Consider the following 22,770-nt stretch of genomic DNA (forward strand, 5'->3'; position numbering starts at 1 on the left):
TCCAAGTCAAATGTGATTGTGTGCTAATTGTTACTTATACTGGCTGCAGTAATCTGCAGATATGGTATATACATAAACAGGTTTCTTTCTTTCTATGAAAAATGCAAGTCATGCTATCTAGTGCTAGCCAGTATTGACCATCAACTACATTCACAGAGTCTCCGTCTATGCCAGCTCCTGTATGGATGCTAGTGAAGCAGCAGCCACTCCTGGCTGTCTGAAACTAAATATAGCAGCCTTGTCTCAGACAGAATGATGTCATCACTGAGCTGATGAGCTGCATAACAATCGCCCACCAATGTGGTCCTTTTTTAGAAAACCTGACTGATCGGAACCAATCAGCTGACAGGATGTCTTATGAGGCTGGGTACAGCTGCGTTTGTGTGATTGTGAGTGTGTGTGCGCGCGCATCTGTGTGTGTTTTTATATGCCTGCGGGTGTGTATTTATGTGTCTGCGCGCCCGTGCCTTCACCTTTTTATCCCAGCTCCGCTCTCTCCTTGCTGACAGCTTGCGTGTCTTCATTTTTCACACTCACACACAGCTCTGGCAGAGGCATTATTCAACAAACACAGAAAAACCTCTCATCACCACTGTCTCGTCTGCATGCAACACCAGCACGCCACAAAAGAGCATGAAAGCTGCTCAAGTAAACACAGGTACATGTGGCTGCTGAGGGGGTTTCTAAGACTGTAAGCTGTCGGGTTTTGTGGATGTGCTTTCAATAGCACAGGCCTGAGATGTGATCTCTTCTGGCTTATGCGACTGTGCATTTGAATTGCAGATGCTGTCTCGTGGAGGCACACTGCTGTGTTGTTCTTGTGTGACCTTTGAAAGACATCCAATGTCAGCCAAAACATTGTGCCCGAAGTGTGATAGTCTCTTGGATTTTAGGTTGGAGAGGCAAGAGTTTCTCACTGTAACAAAGAATGGAACATAAGGCAAAGTTTCCACATTCCCAGGTCATACTGGAACAACTTAGACATTACTAAGTTGCTGTTACTGTTTACTGACCTGCTTTCTTTCTTTTTTTTTTTTTTTTTTTTTTTTTTGAAGTGGGAAACTGTTTGCTCAGGAGCATCCAAAAATCCTCTTTCCCATAAAGTGTGTCAGTATATGAAAGGCAAAACTCACGTAACACACACACATACTGTAACGAGTTAATTAATCTACAGTAAAACTACCAAAGACCATTACAGAGTTTCTACATTTTTCTACATTTTGACGCTGCTATACTCACTTGGCCCGCAAAGACAAATACTTCTCATGCTAATTCATAAAACCAGCCTGCCTGCTTCATGCCTTTTTATTCTTAGACATGTTCAAGCTGACTGTGCCTTTTTTTTCCCAAGCAAATCATCATTCCCACAGCCAAAAATATATAATGCATCACTTAGTGACTGCCACAGAGTTTCACAATACAAAGGCCCACCTAAGAGTAAGTGTAAATAGGAAAACCTTTTAAAAATAGCTATGGGATGAATCATTACTGTGTTATCTCTTATTGTGTTGTAAGCAATACACTGCAACAAAATAAAAATATATATATTTAAGTAGGAACTGTGTACAACAATGAAAAACATGTGGACCAGAGGACAACACGACAATAGAATACACTAGACAAAAAACACTGTCAAACAATTTAAACAATTGTTAAACAATTACAAGAAGTTTTAACATGCATTCCCTCCTCTTCTTAAAGCATTCACACAAACATGCTATGAGCAAATATAAACTATAATACTCACATGTATTGGATGACTGACTGCAATGTAATCAAGTTTAAGAGTTGTTTTCAAAGACAGTGACAGTATTTTTTCAGGTCAAGAATTTCACTTTTTATCTGCTTTCCCTTTCATGAAAGGAAGAAAACCTGAGCACCTGGAACGGGGTTATTTACTTTGTGCCTGGTACAGGCACTTGGCAGCAAGCACCACTAATGACAGAGACCGAGAAACTGCTGAGGGGTAGCATTTTTCCTCTCCCGTGTATCAAATAAAATGCAGCATCCGATAATTAGAACTGGAAGTGTTTTGTGATCAGAAATTGCAGGCAGAGGACAGGATGAGTGATGGGAAGGGCTTTCAGCTGATACACAATGTTGGATTCCGTTTTTATTTTCTAGCCCAAAAAGCAGAAAAGGGCTTAGGGGATTTGCATACAAATGAAGGGGCCTGTTTTGGCATGCTCTGTTATGTTTATCAGATTAAAACTATAGAAACCAAGAGGAGTAAGTTTCCGTGTTTAGAATATCCAGTTTCTCTTTCAGTGTGCCAGAAAGTCGGTGGGAGGTTGTGGATAATGAGCTACGTTTCCCTAGGTAACACCAACAGTGATATATTTCAGCACCACTTTCTCACAAAGATTCCATTAATGTAACTTTTGTGTTTGTTGTTTTGTGACAGTAACAACTGATATGTAGTTTCACAGTAACCATCCAAGGGACCTGATCCACAAGTGGTGACTTGTACATGAAAGGTGAAATACACTGCCATTACTTTCATCTTCAGAGGAACATTTTCTGAACAGTATGAAAATTATTATTATTATTATTGGTAGCTGCAGGAACTTCAAAGAACCACAAGATTGCTGCAGTGTTGGGATACAACTGCATCTACAAGTCGTCTGTAGCAAGGCTGCACATTGTAAGGTCTCAGTGTGCAAAAATTGCACTTTCAATCTGATGGAAACAAGAGAAATTAAATGTACCACAGAGAAAAAGACCAAAAAGCAGGAAGTGTTTTTTTTTTCTTTATATGAAGGAAAAGGATAGCAGACACACAATAATAATAATAACACTTAAATCATTAATTAGAAAAGAGTACCCTCACCATAACAGAGATGCAGTTGTGCCGCAGGTTCAGTTCAGTCAAAGAGTCCAGACCCTGAAGGTTTTCCACTCTGGAGATGCTGTTTCCTGCCAGGTTCAACACTCCTAACTCGCTCAGATGAGACACATTTTCTATCCTGCAGATCTTAAGAAAAGCAGAGTGAGACAAAGTTAGTGCAAAGCAAAACAAAAACACATGTAAGACAGCAATATGAATCTGAATTTGAGAAATCCTTTCTCCAAAATGACACTTCATGATTCTTTATTTCAATCACTGACTTTCAGTGAGTTTTATCCTTCCAAATAATAAAAACAAAAGAAACCACTAAGGGTCAGTCAGTGGTGGAATCTTACCCCACCTTTTCCATCTCCCGTTTTGGGAGAGAAAATGTAGGAGCTTCTATCAGAGTGACATTTTAAATACTTCAAAAGAATCCTCAGTGGCTGTTACTCTGATGGTGGTGTATTTGCCTATTTCTACCCTGCACACTGTACACATTAGGAAAAGGTTAAAAATGCTTCATGAGTTAAAAATGTTTATTGTCTTTCCTCTGGTAAGCCCATCATTTCAGACGGTCTGAAATATCAGTGTTTATAAACTAAGGAGAAACCTTTTTTTAAGCAACACAAAACAGAAATACTGCAGTAAGATATTACTCAGCACTACATCAGCATACACTGCAGCTGATTTATGTCTTGTTTCGGGAGTTCAGACAGGCACTCATTAAAATAGAATAGATTTTGAATGTTGGCCAGAAATACTACACCCTGTATTCTGGAAGTGATCATAAAATTAGAAAATCTAATCACAAACTTGAGACAAATGTTTCTGAGAATCAATAACAGGCAACACTGCGTTAAGTGTTAACTGTTTACCAGTATCCCATTGTGGAATTGAACTTAACTAATAGTTATTTAACATGCATTTTAAAAATCAAAGGACACAACCTTTACAACAGACAGACATATATATGAATCCATAAACTCTGTGTCTCCGTACACACTGAAACAGATTTTTGGTCGCCGTATTCTAAAATATTTGAGAATCTTGAGTTACACAGCATGAATTTGGTGATTTCCAGTAGTCAGCCAGAAGCCAGAGTTTGGCAACATGCTTCTTTCTCACTTTCTCACGGGGCAAAACCTAAGCTTCTACTAAGATTTTATTCATCAGTAAGGTAGGACATGAATGTGAGACTGTAGAAAATTTCTACTGGCTTTAGTGGCATGACACAGAAAACAGAGAGATGCAAATATCTACTCTTAGCAAGTTAATTTCAAATGACAAGAAAGAGAAAAAAAAAAGCACGTGTCACATGTATCATTGGTTACAGGTATCACTGGTTCATTCTTGTGGGGAAATCCTGTCTCAACTTCACTTCATCCCAGAGTGATGTGCCAACCAAACATGGCAGATGGAGTCAAACCTGATCAACATCATCATTTATAGGAGTGAGATTTCTACATGACTTTAGCCAACTTCTCTATGAGAGTGATACTTTTTTTTTCAGTCCAACCACCCCACAGGGCATTCTCGGCTATTTCTTGAGATCATTTAAGTCAAACAGCTCAAGTGGAAAACATTGCAGCCTAACTGGTTATACGACAATCTCAGGTCACATTTGTAACCCCAAGACTTGGTCACTGAGACTGAGAGTGGGTTGAAGGCTAACTCCCAGGGAGAATATCTCATTCTGAACAGTTCCAGCAAGCTGGAAAAGAAACATCATCCTGGTAAAGAAAGAAACGGGTAAAATGACTGAATTTTAGAGGTTTGTGAGCTTCCCAGCTTAAGGATGGGAGGAAGAAAGAACAACGGTGAGGTAAAGCTTGTGGTCAAAAGGGACAGACAAGCAGCTGGCGTTCTATGGCCAAAAGTGACTAAACAACCAGAATTCACCCACTTCATAATCTTGAATTATCATTATGCAGCAATTCAAAATGCATTTGGGTGGTCAGATCTCTCGTGAGTTTGGAAAATGTGTTAAAAATATGACTGAACAGTTACTGAGGTGCACAAAACAGAAGGTTTTAAGTTCAGTGTTTGAAAGACAAACTGGCCTTGTGAGAATAATAGATTTATCATCTGCACCACAATAGGTGTCTGCCAGCACAAAAGTCTGAATGTAATGTACCAATAAAAGCAAGACAAAAGAGTCTCATTATTAATTCAACTGCAACATTATAAAAAACACTAAAATGAACTATAGAGATGTAGTTAGGAAGCACAAGTTGACAGTGCTTGAGGCAACAAAGCATCCTCTGTCAGGAAAAATAACTTAACACAAACAGTCACTGAATTGTAATTGTAATGTTTGCTCATGTAAAGAGCAGCCAATCCCAGAAAGCGAGCGAGACTTACCCGAGCTCTGGAGTTGCTCTCTGAGGAGGGGTGTAGGCGGCATTCTGGCAAAACATTAATTTGACCAAGGGAAGCTTTTCTATGTTATCTTCCTTTTCCATTAGCGCTTAAAATTCTCATTTGGCATCATTTGATTTCTCGGACTTTTAATATCATTAAGCCAGGCTCTATTTTCAAGGAACAAAACAGCATCCAATAATAGATTGAGACACAAATTAATTTAGGAATGCTATAATCTCCAACAGCTCAAAACATTTCCCAGTGCTGAAAACATTAAAAAAAAAAAAGTTGCATCTGTTGGATAAATTATGCTATGGCCACTGAGGAAATTAATGTGGGAGTAGATATTAAACAATAGCATGTGGGTTCTGATGGTTTTCAATTTTTTGTTCCCTTAGAGTGCTGAGAACTATGTGAAATAATGAAATTAAGTGCTCAAAAACAACGAGCCAGATGTCTGGCTTCAAAAACAAACTGGAATATCAAAATGACATAACTGCTCCTAATACAGCTTTTAGGACAGGGAAGTGTCAGTCAGCTCCTACTGCACTAGAACCATGATCAACCTTTACGGCACTGGCAAGTAAATTACCATGGTTTAATACAGAGATCCTGTGGGCAGAGTGACCGTAAAGGAACTGTACCTGATTGTCATGTAAATCCAAGATGTTCAGTTTGGACAAGCTTTCCAGGCAGCAAATTTTATGGATTCTGAGAAGCATCAGGAAAACATGACATAAAATGGCAACAATTAATAACATATTCTGTTCATTCTGGTTCAGTGAAAAACTTAGAGGAAACTTATTGGAAAAAAAAGGTTTCAGTTCTAGAGGAAACAGTAGTATACAGATAATATACAGTAATATACTGTTCAGGGTTCTCCATATGAATGCAGATCATATAATACTGAGCTATAATATGATGTGGTCTTTTGAAAATGCCAACAAATAAAGCAGAGTAATATCTCACTGTTCAATTAATATGACCTCAGACATTGATTTACAAAGACAAATGTCACGTGAAAGAAAGTGGACAAAATGTCAGAGTTCAGCTGTAAGATCTTTGTCATTCAAAAAGATGTGACTTTCATCCTGAACCTGCCAACCTTTCAAAATAAAATGTCACTAAGATGATTGCTTTTCAAATGAAACTGGCTTTAATCATTTCTGGTGCTGACCGTGTAGCAGAACAACATGAACGTAAACAACATTTTCATTTCATGATGACATTGCTGAAGACCTTGTAAATATTAATAAATGGTGCCATTTACATTGCAAATCAAGTCACCATTAAATAATTTGACTGGTTATGCTGCACAAATATAACTTGCACAGCACCAAAGTCATTTTAGAAGTGCTCTATCACACTGAAAGGAGCGTCTTTGTTTGCTTACGCCTCCTGCCATTACAACTAACCTGTTCTTCCCCAGCATGAGGATCCTGAGAGACCTCAAAACTTCAATGCCAGTCATGTCAGTGATGTGGTTATCATGCAAATTCAGCAAAACCAGCTGCTGCAGATGTGGCAAATGCTGGATCCTTGTAATTAGATTGTGCTGAAGGTTTAGAAGCTGCAGCTCTTTTATAGAGTCCAACTGGGGGAATTCCTCCAGAGAGTGCCTGGATAAATGGAAAAACATAGACTTCAAATAAAATCTATACATTTCTGTGCTGATTTTGATTAAACAAATATTGTCACTTCAGTTTAATGATTTAAATAACTAAATCAGTTTTTCACCATACATATTAACTAGCTGATTTATGCTCAGTGTGTCACCAGAAAATTAAGCATGTCAGAATTGCTGCCATCTTATCTGGAGATAGTGGTTAGTTATTTAAAGAGACTCTGCTGCTCCCTGGTGGCAATCTTAAGCATTCGCCATTTTAGTTAACATCCTCATGGGTCCTAGAGTAAATAAATACTGCGAAGGGCAGACTGACTTAATAAAATTCTGTGGCATAAGCATGTCACAGGAATATCAAAGTCATTACAAGTAAAACATACACAGAACTGCTGAGACATATAACATCTTTTTCATTGCATGGAAATGTGCAATGACAATAAAGAATTTCTTCCAGTTTACAGCCACTTTCGGTTGGACCACAATGCTCTGTACTACAACACATCCACTTTACAGACATTAAAGAATAAATGTGCGGACAAAGGGTACCTTTCCAAATCAATTCGTTGAAAACTGGACGTGAAAGGCAACTGAGTAAAGGGGAAACTGGGCACAGCATTGTGATTAGATCCAGGAAAACCACCTGACATGGACAGCACAAACGGAAATCAGGATGCACATAATATCAAAGTGCACTATATAAAAAAATGCTATATGGCCACAGTTTATGAACTGCACATTCAAAAATGATCTAATTTCTATAATATTTGTATTTTTTTATTGAATAGTACCTGTGGGCTTGGCATTTTTTAAGGCACTGTGGCAGTAAGTTTCACCCGCACACTGAGTTAGTCTCCTTGGTTTGTCTCTGGCTTCGTGTGCAGCTCCACTGAGAGGAACTTTGTGATTATGTGCAGAAGACTGTGGACATCTGTCACTTGCAAATAGCGCCTGGACAACTCTTTTCTGGTTTTCTACAAATGATACAGCATAGTGACATAACACAACTGGAAACATATTTACACACCAGTTGCATATCAGTGGTTCTAAAACTGCAGGGCTGGCCCCACTGACGAGACATAAAACCACTGTTGCCGATCTGTCGACAACCAGAGAAAAATGACAAGTCAAGTTGAGTTAATATGACTCTGAATGGAAAATGCACAAAATAGATTTTGCTAACTATCATGCTGACCTTTATTTCTCTATAATCTCGGATCCTTGTTACTGTCAAGGACTTATTTAAAAGCTGTAGGATGTGAGACGTGACCTTTATCAGCATGTCAGGAAAAAGTTTGAGAACCATCTCCAAAGCCAGTAATTAATATATACTTGCACACTGCTGAATCACACAAAATCCTCCTGGCTGGTGAATGGGTCAAACCTACCGAGGTCAGAATGGTTAAATGTTTCTTTTACACGATGATCTTGAGAGTCAGTCTGTAAAATGATAAACAAAACAATCTCTAAACGCCCTGAAAACTACAAGCACCGCATAGCCATTCCCACTCCAGCGTGCTCTTTTAATGACTCACCATCGCTTGTGCCCTCGCTGGCACGAGAGATTTCACAGTCGTGAGGTGCAACTTGCAGCTGTTGATCTACAGAAATATTGAACAGTGTTTATTTCATAAGACATAGGCAAATATGCTCACACATAACCGTGTAGCTACACTTTAAGTAGTTTTGGAAAGCAAGTGTAAAACTATTTTTTTTTTTAAAAACGGTATTTACCACAGGTGTGAGACGCATCCATCTATCGCTTGTGCCGTGCTTATGAGAGCGCATGGTTTTACCCTCAGCCAAATCCGGCTCCATTTAGCTAACGTCTGATGAAGACAGCAGGTAATGGCCACCCGGATGGTGAAAAAATACTATTTATGAATCGTTAAAATAAATACGTGAACTCAACTGCTACAGTCGAGTTGGCGCTTGGATTTGTTGCTCCTGCAGAACAGTAAGCTCTGAAGCCACAAACTTCCCCGAGGGAAACACTGTTACCACGGCAACGACGCGCGTTGCTTAGTTACACTCACTTCCGGTGTCATTATTACGCGCTACGCGGGGAAGTTTCTCGCTTCCCCTGGTGTTTAATTAAGTCAAGGTGGGCTTCCTTAAGCAGGTTTGGGTCAGGGAGGGACCTAATAAGCCGAAATTTGCGTGGGTCTCCCTCAATATGGAAATTTTGAGCATTAAACACTTCATGTCCTGCATTCTGGTAATTTATTAAAAGGCACCCTTCTCTGCACCAGTATAAAATGGGAACGTCTTTGTGTAAAGAAAAACACAAAAATGAGGCAGTTTGGTTGGCAGTTCAATGGCATTCAGTCCCCCTTTCAAAGAATTATTCTCAACATTTCTCATTTAATATTATTCAAGATACTGCTAATTATACTATAGTCATGATTTACTCTGTGCTGTCCTGTCAGAGTGTATCCAGTCTGAATTCAGGATGCTTTTGTGTTTTGTGGGGAAATTATCTGGTAAAATATGTATGTCACCTGTTCATGACAATGAAAAATCAACTAATTTTAATTTATCAACCTGCTCAGTTGTGTTTCAGCAAGATTTCTGCCCACTTTCAAATCTTTCTGCACATGCAAAACATGTCACTCCCATGTTTAGGATGAATTTTAGGACTATATATGATGTAAACTATATTATAAAATATGTGATGAGATAGTAAAGGCAGGCAAAATTACCTTAAGATTATTTAGGAAATTAGCAACATCATCTAATAACTTGCTTGTTATTTAGACTTTGGGGAAAATACCCTAATGTCAGACTTCCTTCTTGTTTTCCCTTCTAGCTCCTGCCTGGTTGTTAACCTGCCTGCATGCACATGGCACCACAGGAGAAGCTGTGCTGCTTCTGACTGTGATCACAACACATTCTTTATGAAAGTGTGTCTCAGAAATACCACAAAAGGTTCAGTGGTGCTAGGCTATAAACTCGTCATTCATTTTCATATTTTTAGCAGTAAAAAAGGCCGGTTGCTGAAGAAAAAAGACCTGACTATCCTTTTTTTTTTTTTGTCATTCTCCTGAAATCTAGACCTACATTTAAAAGCTAGCTAAAAGTGTAACTATAACCAGGTCACACATCTTGGAAATGTAATTTGAGCCAATTATGTTTACTTATTTCTGTAAGTGAATTATATAATGGTGATTGCGTGTAATCCATTACTACCCAACTCTGTTTATCTGTTAATATTTTGCTGCCTTGTAGGCTGTTATTTTATACCATGTTTACATCAAGGATATGTCACAAATTAATTAGTTTTTGGTCAAATTATCATGAAACACTGGAACTGGTTTGCTGAAAGTAGTAATCCAAAGCAGCATGACTGCCTCTCTAAGCTATCGCAATTAGTCTTTCACTATATACGCTGCATCTGGCAGAGTACCTACATAACAGAGAGTGGGCAGAACGAGGGTCACCTGGGGCTGTCCATGTTTACAGAGCACTGAGTCTTGTTAGCATTTTACATCACACTGAAAATCATCCGCAGTTTAATGGGTCAGGGATAAATTTCAGCCAATCATATATGCCCTCTCAGAATACACCTACTTCAAAGTAAATCCAGAAGTAAAAAATACTGCTCTGACCTGGCCACAGACCAAGTAAATGCTCCTGGCTTATGCCCTGGTCAGTCACATAAACGTTTCAGACTGGAGTGCAGTCAATGTTTTCAAGCAACCCAACCAATAGAAGAAAATTAGATAGGTCTAAAGAAATCTATAAAAATATATATATTAAAAATAGATTAGTCACAGTATAATGTTTAGTTATAACACCACAAAACAGCAACAAAGTACTTTATTTGCAAATCAAACACATTAGCAGTACTGCATGCACCTTTCCCATAAAAATTCTGAATATAGTTAAACCAAAATATTCAAAACCCTGTAATTACGTCCACCTGCACCTGTGAAAATATTATGAGTTTTTTCGCTACTTTGTTGCACTCCATATAATTGATACAGTGCTGAACAAAAGGATAACTACCACAAAACACTGATAGTAGACCTTCTGCAGTTTTTTTTTTAAAGAAAGAAAAGGCACAGGTGCAATAATGATGTTCCATTTAGTTGTGACAGTAAGCCACAGCAGTGAGTCAACAGCAATTTTGGAATTTCTCAGAATGTTGATTCACCCACAGCATTAACTTCCTGTGTCCTCTTAATTTCATCTGAACAACTTCCTGAATTTCAACGTCAGTTAGTTTAAAAGTCTATGAATGTTCAACACAAACCTGAAGCATCTACACCGCAGGAGTCTATAGGCAGTATGGCCACCACAGAATGTAAACTATCTGTATGAGTACTCAAACACAAAAACAAAGAAAATTTTATTTAATTAAAAATAGGAACTGAAGCACTGAGTCGAGTGCAGCTGAGGGACAAGCGCACCTATTTCCATTATTTTCAGAAGAGGCCAAACATCTCTACAGCTCATCCCCTCCAAATTTTGCAACTTTCATTAGAACAATCTCGATAAATAGTGCAACAAACCGGAGAGAAAACAAGTTTAGTAGATTCTTTGGAGGATGAACTGCACCTTTAAAATCAGACTTGTTAGGATTTCTTTGGGACTTTCAACCAATACAAATGACATCCATTAATAATAAGTAGGAAAGTCATTATTTTATATTAATTTTTATATTAATTTATATTAATTTTATATTAATCTTTATATTAATCTTTTTACACAAGATTAATTGGTTACAGCTGTTTTAGTAACTCAAATGCCTATCGCTAACTTCCTGTAGCTTCCTGTAGGAAGCTAATATAAAGCTATACATTTTTGCAGTCTCATAAATGGAGGGTATTTTGCACCTCGTCTTTATCGACAGATTTACCACTCTTTTCACTCTAACAACAATTTAATCCAGGGGGCAGTCAGTCAGCAGCCCTGCTGAAACACCAATTGTGATAAAATAGATTATGAAGTATTTTCAGCCCGTTTACTCTGGCAGTAATAAGCCGTTGCTAAGCGAAGACAAGTCCAGATTCATCAAAGGGACATCCCACACACTGCCTGTCATTGTCTATTCATGAAGCACAGGCTGACACATATGATGGGAGGTGATGATCAACAGTTTGAGTGGCAGGCCATATTGACAAAGCACAATGTAAATATAGACAGATATTTGTAGCTCCAATTCAGATTGCTTAGATGCTTTCCTGGACAGAAAACAGACAGATAAAAGATATTATCTGAGCACTTTTCACTTTTTGTTTGGAAGTTTACTGTGTATTTCTTCATTATTTTATATTTTATCATAGTATTTCTAGCAATCTCTGCCATTAGATATTTTGTTGCTACATCAAAAGTTTGCTACTGGGCAAAAAAAATGTATTACATAAAGTTATACTCAGCAGTAAGAGATAGATACGCATAAAAATGAAATGAATATGGCTTGCCCTTAAACGCTGGGAACATGAACGTGAAAACATCACATTCACTCTAAGTCTAACATACATTACAGTGAAAGGGACATATATTGTTGGTTGCCAGAGAAACATATACCCTAGGGGGTTGTTTTGTTTTGTTTTTTCATCATAAAATAACAAATAAATATAGTGTAATTGTACCAGCAGTGCTGATTTGCTGGCAAAAGCACAGCATGGCCTTTGCCTTGACTGACAGAGGAAATCTAGATGTAAAAACACAATTTCTAAACATTCAAAAGAAAAAAAGAAAGCAGTGTGCGCGCGCTTGTATTACTCATGCTGTGGGGAGATAAAGCAGATCCGCTCTGTCATACTGAAGGGATCTGCCTCCCTGCTAGGACAAAAAGCAAATCCCATGTACATGTACATGGTTACAGCATAGGGTGAACTTGGTTTAGAGAGAGAGAGAGAGAGTGCAAGGGTTTTTGTCATTCAAATCAGTTAGCAAACATTTTTGCTTTGTTTACCCACAGCAGCTGAAAAGATTTATGCCACATTACAGTTTTTTGTGAAATTACATGAACTTGACAACAAGGGGTTAATTATTTTAAGCTTCAGTTATTTCTTCATTCCCAGAGGAGTGACTTTTACCAGGAGGAACCAGAATGGTTGCAACACTGGTTTAACTATAACAATAAGCCTATATTTTTTTGCCTACAGACAGATTGTATGAGCCACATTAACATTATATGTTACATAATAACAAGGTCAGCGTCTGCAAAAGTGTGCACTAAGCTTAGAGAAAACACACAGTGGAACAAAATCGAATAGATTACTTTCACGTATGCATGCCCAAACATGCACTCAGTTTGTAATGTGGGTTTAAGTAAGTGGGGACTAGCAGGGTTACAACTGTGACTCATGTCTTCAAACAGGGAAGTAAGAAAGAAACATGAGGGGGGAAACGTGTTGCTCAGCACCCCTCAATCTGCCACGTGAAGCCATACAATAGCGTCAAACTCTGTTTTCTGAAACCGTATTTATGGAAGTATGTATGTATGCATTGTAAAGATTTCACAGCCGACCTCATCTCAGTTCAAACTTTGTATTCTGGACTTACTGAGAGGTTTCTCTGAATTAACTGAGTCATTGCAGGTGGCTCCTTTGCATCTGCTAGTGACTGTGAGGCTGCACAGCTGTGCTAATGTTTACCTCAGTGTAGCATGCTCACAGTGAAGACAAAGTACAGCCGACATGCATCGAAATGTCATTGCTTTTGAAGGTTATCTGTTCATAGAGGAAAGGTCATGGGGGGTCACACAAGTTATCGGGGTAATCCTAAATGTCTGTGCAAAATTTCATGACAACCCATCTCACACTTGAGAGGTGGGTTTTCATCTGTTGAGCTATTTTAGTCCAAAGTGAAAAAACAAACAAGTGACAAAACAACACTGACCAAACAAGAACTGATAAAGGAATGAGCATCAGTGGCCTCTGCATTAAGATCAGAATACATGTACTTTTTTTGTAAAGCCAAAAGACTTATATATTTTGATAACATGACAACTGTATTTGTCTTCTGAAAGTAAATCTTTAGACATCTGCTGCACAGTTACAAATCATGAAAGTTAATGGCCTTTGACTTACAGCTCGTAAGTTAGATTTACTCAGAGGTCCTAATGACTGGTTATGAGAATTCATACAGCATCAGGAATCTGAGATTTATTTTATAAAATCAATGTCATACCGAGTGTGATTTGAATCAGACGCTTCGGCCAATTAAAGATTGGTGATAGGACTTTTACATACTTATCAGATCCTAAAGTTTTCCTTTTTCAAACTACAGTTGTAGTTTGAAAAAAAAGCAAGCCATGACTACCAGAAAACTATTGTCTGTTTCACACATGTGCCTGCGGGCACGCAGCGATCAAGCTTTTGAGGTTGTAGCTCCTGACCTGTGGAATGCTCTTCCTGCTCACTCGAGATTTGCTGATTGCGAGGACTTTAGAAAGTTAGCTAAAGGCATTTCTCTTTACTCAGGCATTTCAGTAATGTTTTAATAATTGTGCACTTTTGTAATGCATAAATCTTTCAAATTCTGTATTGTCTTAAATTTCCTGTAAAGCACTTTGTGACTCCCGTCTTCGATGAGTGAATTCAAAGAGTTCCCAGGTGCAAATAGGTAGAAAATAGTCATTATGTGGAAAAATAAAAATGCCTGCAAAAAGAAGTCCAATCAAAGAACTTTCATTTTTGAAACTCCTCATATTCTTTTATTAGTAGGTGAAGCAGCTGAATCATACTGAAAGAAACCGCTCCAATCACACAAACCTCACTGTACCTCATTGCAATCTATACAAAAAAAAAAATCACAAAGAGATGAACAGATGGCCAACAAAGAACTGAAAGAGTCTATATATGCCAAGAAGCAATCGTGGTTCCGCAAAATTATTTGGAGGTTCTTACCATTAACCCTGTCACTATAACTGTTTTTCTGACCTGAGTTTCACAGAGACCACAAAAGACAGAAAAACTAATGCAATCCTAGACATTTCTTCAAACTGACAGACTGTCAACTGGCCTGACTAGATAAGCATGCACAAAGACACTAAATGCATTCAGATTATTTGTTGGCAAGCTTTTCTTTACTTTTCTCTCTCTCACTCATTGTCTCTCTCTATCCCCCACTCTCTCCCCATGTTGCATTGTACACAAACTGGAGCACTGTATGGCATGTGGTGCAGAGAATGAGTCAGACTGCCCACCAGCTGTGAGCCTGGCTTGCCAGCAGAGAGGAGTAAAGATATTTCACGCAGGGTTGCATGACATCAGTGTGGGTGATTTGCAGGGTTATTAGGATAAAAGCCAATGGCTAGCTGCAAAAATGGACCTCAGGTAAAACCTATATGAAAGTGGCCATATGATTATAATCATAATGCTGTAGCTCAACACCGACATATTTGTTCTACAGTTTAAAATAAATGAAATCAGTGACTGAACTTTACTTTATACCCCCTACCCTTACCTGTGGAGCTATCACCTCACTAAGAGGAAAAATAAAGTTTCACTTTTTTTGTTACTGAGATTTTACTGGTTCCATTAAACAGAAAGCAAAATAACTCTGCAGCCATGTTCTAAGTATTGCTTAGTGGAAAATGCTGATATTTTAAATAATTAAAAATATTCGTATTTACATAAACATTAGTGGTTCACCCCTGCTTTTTAATGGCAGGCAAAGAGTTATAGATTTAAAAACCCTTAGAACTATTTTTGCCAGCTTAGGGTTGGGTTCACTGGGCCTAAGTTCACCCGGCCAGTTGCACACAACTCTTGAACGTTCATCGGTTTGTATAAACTATAACAGAAAAAAAAAAGGGGTATAATTTTTAGTTAAACTGTTTTTGTTTTTTGTTTGTTTGCTTGTTTTTTACCCCTTGCGATCTCTTACTTCCCCGAGCGGCTACTGTTTTTTAAGTTTCCTCCTTGCTTTGTGTACTTACACCTGTAAAACTTGCCTGCTGCGTGGAACTGGACGCTGAAAGCCTATTATCCAATTAGCAGCGTTAGCGAAGGGGTCGTCCTTGGCAGGGCAATTTCCCAATTAGAAACACGTGAATTTTCTCCCCTACTTAGAGACATGTGAACGGGACACTCGTGTCTTAACAGAATTAGACAAGACTCTGTTTGTGGAAAAACGAAAAAGCGAAATATGTACGCTTTGGTGAACGCCTTCATGCGATGCCTCTCCTTCCTCTTGCCTCCTTCTTGGCTTTGTGTCAGCTTTTGCTTGTGGGTTGGGAATGAGTGCGAAGAGACGCTGCTACGGCCCAATCCCAGAGCTCGTTTCAAAAGTAGAGAGCCTCTTACATATGAGGAAGTAAATGCAGCAGCAGCAGAAGCACAAGGAGGCTCCAGACCGTCGGTCTCACCAGGTCCAGGCTGCGTCTCGCTGGCTGCTACAAGCCCCGCTGCTCCTAAGGGCCCTTCGTCGGGTCTGATTTGGATCGGGGGTCTCTGGCGAGCCGTGGAGCGCGTCTTCGGAGCCCCCTGGGTCCTTCTCCGCCATCACCTGTGCCCGAAAAAGCGTCGTGCAGCTTTGGGCGCCCCGTATCCTGTCTGTGCCTTCGAGTCGGGTAACATTAAGACCTTCCAGGGAGGCGCTGCTGCTGCTGCTTCTACCGCTGCTGCTCCTAAAACCGTGGACGGGAAGGGACCGGGTGTAACCACCTTGACTTATTCAAAGAACACGAGTGGGTCCGTGGGGATACCCAGTATGAACTCAGCGGAATGCGCCTCGGATGCGTCGGCGGAGCAGGGCATCGATGAGGTAATTACCGTGGACCAGCACTCGCAGGAGATGGGGACGGTGACAATAACAGTGGCTATTCAAGCGGCTGAGGACGAGGAACCCGAGGAAGTGACATCCAATAATGCTGACTTCCTCGGAGGCAGCTGTAGCGAGGACGAAATCGGAAGACATGACAAATCAAGGTTTGAGTTATTTGCTACTTTGTTAATTACCGTAATAGTGACGCGAAAGCCACAAATGTAACCAAGTTATATCCTACACGTATATGTAAAACCTGTTTAGTGACTTCCCCCGAAGACTGAAGTTGAGCAGCGTTGGAGGTAACCGTGTTAAGTTCTTACTGGAAACCCGCGAGTGTCTGTGCTCTGGATTTTTAGACTTGAGCTGATGACAGCACAAGAGCAGCTTTGGCACAGTTGGATTGTTTTGTTTCACTGAAAGAACGCCAGTTATAAAAATGGCTATTGTAGAAATGGCACCAATTCCAACAGGTGCATCACAGTCACAACAAAAGGCGGCAAACAATGCAGTATGAGAGATAAAAATAGATGCTCACAATTGGGAGTGTAAATCCTCACAGACGTAGGTGAGGGATATTATTATCTTTTTAGGTTAGAAGTGTTTAACCACCTGTAGGCAGCATCGTAGTTATACAGCTGGACACCTGAGACAGAGAGATAAAGGATGGCACCTTCACTTTAATCTAATTCCCCTGCGTCATGGCTTGCTATTTTTATCCTCTGGCCTATAAGGTCCCTACTTGAACTACATGCGCAACGAGTGAGTCAGTGATAGAAAGGCCAAAGGGGAAAATAAATCGCTCTTTCATATCAAGCATTTGTTTACTTGTAGGTCACACCTCAGCAGCTCTGTGACAGCGGGTTTCTGTAACGCCTGTGAAAGCTATTAATTTACAGCACGTTTTTCACACAGCTAGTATTTTAATCAGTAAAGGTCTAGGAAACACTTTTAGGGCTTGTTAAATGTAGGCTGTCGGTTTATGTTGTCTTTTATTCTAATATTCCTGCTGCATTCCTCCAGTGAACTTATGGGGAGTGACTTTGATAACCATATTACTATCTAATAATCCCTTGGTTTCCTTGATCGTACCCTTCCCTTTTATTCGAGGAATGTAGGAAGGTATTCTCTTCTAAATGCTCACCCTGTGCTATCTGACATCCTGGGGAAGATGTGAGCTCGTGCCAGCTGTATGGTCAGTGGGTTGGAAAGCTGTTGAGCGAGGGTGTGTGAGGGAGGAGGCTGGAGGAGGTGATGAGTCATCCACAAAATTTAATTCAGACCCTCACTCTAATCTGCAAGACTACCTGACTGTGCAGCTTCACAGCCACTGTCAGGTTCCTGTCAAATTGTGCCTTAAAGCTTCAGTTATGCAGTGTGGATACCAGCTTTTGTAAACTGTGGGAAGTTGATGTGGTGAGCCACCATATTCTGTGTGGGAGGGAGAGCCTGCGATTCTGGCCTTCAGATGGAGAGGTCTTGGCAGTTTGGGGACTGGCGGGACATTGGTGTAAAGGTCTGGCACTGAGGCATGGTGACTGTGGCTGGAGATGCAGCTTGTCAACTGCTGCAAGGAAAATCAGAAACGAGGGAAGCAAATGGTCAATCTCTTTTCATGCCAGCATGTTGCTTGGAGAAATGGCAGGATAAGATTGCATTCCTGCCAAAAACTTGTAAGCCTCTGGCTTATTGCATTAATGAAAGTAAAATGTGCAACAGTTGTAAATGTTGGCGGTTAAGGATATGAAACATTCTGCTGTTTCAGTTATGCACTAAAAAAGATTCTCTGCTCACCATGCTGCATGTTATCTTCCCACACACAGTGGTGCCGGGACCAGTGGAGGAGAGCTCGAGGAGGAGAGCTGGCAGCCCCCAGATCCAGAGCTTATCCAGAAGTTGGTTGCACAGATTGAGTACTACCTGTCTGATGAAAACCTGGAGCATGATGCCTTCCTGCTTAAACATGTCAGACGCAACAAGCTCGGGTTCGTCAGCGTCAAGTTGCTTACCTCATTCAAAAAGGTAATGGCTGCAAATTTTCTCGGGTAGTCTAGAAACACAGCAGCATGTCATTTCAGTACCTATCAAGTTAAGGTGGGAAAGTGCAGAGTCGCTCCTGCTACTGGCTGAAATCTACAGAACACACTAAATTCTACACTGGAGGCTCATAATATTTATTAGCTAGAGTGTGGTATCCAGTCACAATTTTTGCATATGATTATAGTTGATGACCATAATGAACAAATTAATGCTGAGGGAAAAGGTAGTTTCAAATGGGAACATGGATAAAGCTCAGTCATTCTTCATTTTAACTCCTGGTGACAGAGGTTTGTGAGAACTGAATAGCAATGACTGGCTGCTTCTAGTGTCAGCATGACTAGCTGTTGCTGTACGGTGATATTCTCACATTGATTCACAACAGCTTGTGCTAATTTCAGCTCAATTCAAAACCCCTACTCAATATTTCTGTATAGTGACTAAAGTGTGGAAGATCAATTTTGGCTAGAAGGAAAATCCCGACATGCATTTTATACTGAGTGTATTTTCCGAAGTTGATGAATAAAAATACTTTGACAGTTCAAGGGGACCTATTATCTTTACAGATTAAAATAATCCTTATTTACCTTACACTGGGCCTTGGTGCAGGCTCTGTTTTATCTAAAATGAGTCATTTTTAGCTTCTCCCCCCTTTTTTTTTTTTTTTTTTTTTTTTTTTTTTTTTAAGCCAGCTATCTTGTGATTGGCTGCTTCTTGCAAACAGAAGGTTTGAATATCAGTTGGGTGGGGCTGCCTTGCAGTTGACTATATTAGGAATTAAGAGTATCTGAGTTTTTGGCTCAAAGGGATTACTGTTTTTATGTAGATCTCATTATTTTAAACTTTTATTTTTAATGTTATGAGTGTCCACTGCTGCAACAGTACATGTAACAGAAGAAAAAGAAAATCATACTCTTTAGTCAGTGTTTTATATTTCCTTCAGCACAATATAGAACAGTATACAGTACTTGGGTAGTGACAGTCAGCTGTATGTATCATGGTATACTTTTAATACAGTACTATTCACTACACAGTTGGAATGCACTATATGGTGAGCTTACTATGTAGTAAGCTCACAACTATAAAAGTGATTTTTGGGCACTTGGCTCCCTTCACAAATGCTGATTCAACCATTAAAGTCTGGCATATGCTTTGAAAACTTGTACTGATTTTCATACTTTGTTTATAGGTGATTAATATTCTGATACTTGGTTTTTCTCTTAAGTGGGTATGTGCATTTGTGTTTTGCTGATTGATTTAATCCTACCTGCCTAGGGACTGCAGATGGAAATTAGCTGATAGCTAAATCTGATACAATGCATCTTTTTCTTTTGTGATGAATGTATTTTGTACATGGTCCTTGAAAGAACTAAAACAACCATGAGCTCAGCATCACTGAGGTCAGACATAACCTTGAGGAATACAGTGCAGCCAGAATGTTTGGCTGTACTTACTCAGGTATATTTAGTGATTAGGAAGTATGACTAATAAGAAGGTGCAAAACACTCTTGATCTATCCTGCTAACAGACTGAAGTTATTGTGTGGTCATTTTTACTCAAACTTAATAACTCGTAATCAAATTGGGACATGATGGTTATGGGATAGCTGCTCAGCAATCACAGTAACACAAACACATTTTTTTTTTTTTTTCCTCCTCAGGTGAAACACTTGACTCGTGACTGGAGAACCACTGCTTATGCTCTGAGACACTCAAAGATCCTTGAGCTGAATGATGAGGGGCGAAAGGTGCGACGTAAATCAGCAGTGCCGGTCTTTGCCAGCGAGTCGCTACCCAGCCGCATGCTGCTATTAAGTGATTTGCAGAGGTGGCCAGAGCTGGCTGCTCTCACGAAGGATAATGGAAGTGGTGAAGGAGGAGCCACTCAGCAGGAGCAGCTGATGAAACTGTTACTGAAAGCATTCGGAACATATGGTGCCATTGCCTCTGTTAGAGTCTTGAAGCCTGGGAAGGACCTGCCAGCAGACCTGAAGAGGATGAGTGGCCGCTACACTCAGCTAGGCACTGAAGAATGTGCCATTGTGGAGTTTGAGGAGGTGGAGGCTGCTGTTAAAGCCAATGAAGCTGTGGGGAGTGAGAATGGAGGGCCCAGTTTACTGGGGTTGAAAGTGGTTCTAATTGGCACCAAGCCGCCTAAAAAGAAGGTACCTAAAGAACGACCTCGTGAGGAAGGAGGGATGCGGAAAAGCCGCTCTCTAAACAGCAGAGTACGAGAGCTTCAGTACCATGGGGACGACTCTGCTTGTAGCTCTTCAGAGACGGAGAGCACCCCAACATCTCCCAGATTGGCAAGAAAATCCCAGTCATGCAACAAGCTCAGCCCCACCACTGCAGGCATTAGCTTCCAGAATAATCACCTGAGTCCAAGTATGTCCCCGCGTAACAGTCCCTGGTCCAGCCCTCGTGCCAGCCCATGTTCTCAGCGCAAAGCTCCTCATTCCCACAAGTCTCCCTTAGCCATTGAGGGGAGACTGAGCCCCGAGGCTGGGCGCCGTTGGGCAGATTACTCCTCAGACAGTAGCCTCACACCTTCAGGGAGCCCATGGGTTCAGCGACGCAAGCAGGTGGCGTCTCAGGAGAGCAGTCCAGTCGGCAGCCCGATGCTTGGTAGAAAGATCCAGAATGCCGACGGCCTGCCGCCAGGAGTAATGAGGCTGCCGAGGGGTCCTGATGGAACTCGTGGCTTTCACTGTGTAGCGGCTGAGAGGGGAAAGACTGCTGCTACTCAGACTTGATATGCGGAGCCTCCTTATGCATTCCTTGACCCCCAGAAACAAAATGAGATGTTGGAAATTTGAACTGTTTTTGGTCTTGTTGTTCAAGCCCCACCCCGCATTTGAGACTGTAGATATATTTTGTTGAGTGCATCAGTTTTGAGTCTGTTATATTTTTATACTACATTTTGAGTTACCATGGTGACATTAGTGATTTACTAATGGAAATTTGAGTGAATGTAAATTAATATTGTTTTGAGAGAGAACTTGACATACACCACTGACATGGACCATGCCACCTCATTATATGAGCTTGGGGTGAGCTGGAGAATGAGTTCCACTTTTTTTCTTTTTTTAATTATTATAATTATTGGGGAGAAAAAAAGAGAAGTGTCCTGTCCTCATATGTAAAAAAAAACAAAACAAACAAAAAAAAAACCTCAACATTGTTGTGGATGGTGTATAAATGTAAGTCTTGTAGGCACATGGACTTGATAGAGATATCACCATATGCCTTTTGTGTGTTGGTCTAACGTGAGTTCCATTTTTACATACTACTTAAACCGAGGCCATAATCGCTCCACTGCCACAAGGTTGGATTGCTCAAATTGGACCTTATTTGTGGTGGATTGTTTTTTTTGTTTTTGTTTTTTTTAAAGTAATTTTTGGTATACTTATTTGGAAAGGGTCTCTTATCCCTCTAAATGTTCTGCAGGTAGCTGCCTGGTTGTCGCTTTTTTTTTTTTTTTTTTTTTTTCTCCTTAGGTTTTTATTTATTTAATTTTTCTTGCCATATCTTCATCAGTCTAAGCTCACAATAAGGTTTGAGGGATGTTCAGGTGAGGCAGAATAGATGCTCTTATGTTCTTGCCTTTATATCTGAGCTGGGGTATTTGTACACTGCAAATCACATTGTACAAATAAATCACTAAAAATGCACTTGGCCTGGCTTTTTTGACTTTTTTTTTTTTTTCTTTTCAATATGTAGGCAGGATTAAGTTGAGACGTTACTGTGCCCAGACTGTAGAAGCTATTCCAGGCTTGGAGAGCAGAATTTGGCTCATTAGTGGTTGTTTTTTTTTTTTTTGTTTTTTTTTTAAATGTACAGATGGGAGGATGATATCGGATTATTTGATTCAACAACTTTATCATTGGGTGGGTGTGTGGGTGGGTGGGTATATGCAAATTGTCCACACTGAATTTACAACAGCATAACCTTTCATACACATACCATTCATGTGCCTAGCTCTGTCAGGTTGCACAGTGACTGCAAGTGAACAGCAATTCTCAAGTCTTGCCACAGCATCTTAATTAGAGTGAGGTTTGGATTCTGAAGTGACTATTGGACAGGATCATTGTTGTTTTAGTACATTCCTGTCTAAATTTGGCTCGGTGATTGGTGTCTTGCTGGGAAATAAATCATGTCTCATTGCTCTTTGTACACTGCAGCAGCCCCCCCCAGTT

The 22,770-nt window shown here is 40.0% G+C and overlaps 2 protein-coding genes across 2 annotated transcripts in view; one reads left to right on the top strand and one right to left on the bottom strand.

Moving 5' to 3' along the window:
* The window catches only part of lrrc49 (leucine rich repeat containing 49), a 33,333-nt gene extending 24,549 nt beyond the window's left edge, over positions 1-8,784 (bottom strand). Inside the window, exons 1-8 of the mRNA XM_030721909.1 lie at positions 8,547-8,784; positions 8,348-8,413; positions 8,201-8,252; positions 7,604-7,786; positions 7,362-7,455; positions 6,607-6,810; positions 5,836-5,902; positions 2,831-2,974 (exon numbers count right to left, since the gene is read on the bottom strand). Coding sequence (XP_030577769.1) covers positions 2,831-2,974; positions 5,836-5,902; positions 6,607-6,810; positions 7,362-7,455; positions 7,604-7,786; positions 8,201-8,252; positions 8,348-8,413; positions 8,547-8,630 — 894 coding nt within the window. The 5' untranslated portion in view covers positions 8,631-8,784. The remainder of the gene's footprint in view (positions 1-2,830; positions 2,975-5,835; positions 5,903-6,606; positions 6,811-7,361; positions 7,456-7,603; positions 7,787-8,200; positions 8,253-8,347; positions 8,414-8,546) is intronic.
* A 7,049-nt stretch (positions 8,785-15,833) lies between these two features.
* On the top strand, positions 15,834-22,245 carry larp6a (La ribonucleoprotein 6, translational regulator a). The gene is made up of 3 exons (XM_030721917.1): positions 15,834-16,699; positions 18,359-18,557; positions 20,233-22,245. Exons 1-3 carry the CDS (start codon positions 15,918-15,920, stop codon positions 21,325-21,327), a joined length of 2,076 nt encoding a protein of 691 aa, XP_030577777.1. The 5' UTR covers positions 15,834-15,917; the 3' UTR covers positions 21,328-22,245.
* Positions 22,246-22,770: the final 525 nt, after the last annotated feature.

The sequence above is a fragment of the Archocentrus centrarchus genome, chromosome 3 (genome assembly GCF_007364275.1).
Source record: "Archocentrus centrarchus isolate MPI-CPG fArcCen1 chromosome 3, fArcCen1, whole genome shotgun sequence".
In the NCBI taxonomy this organism is placed as follows: domain Eukaryota; kingdom Metazoa; phylum Chordata; class Actinopteri; order Cichliformes; family Cichlidae; genus Archocentrus; species Archocentrus centrarchus.

Bases quoted from the DNA above. Each gene is read 5' to 3' on its own strand.
- larp6a (XM_030721917.1), top strand. From the start codon at position 15,918: ATGTACGCTTTGGTGAACGCCTTCATGCGATGCCTCTCCTTCCTCTTG. The intron at 16,700-18,358 runs GTTTGAGTTATT...TCCCACACACAG, and splicing joins GGAAGACATGACAAATCAAG to TGGTGCCGGGACCAGTGGAG. The intron at 18,558-20,232 runs GTAATGGCTGCA...TTTCCTCCTCAG, and splicing joins TGCTTACCTCATTCAAAAAG to GTGAAACACTTGACTCGTGA.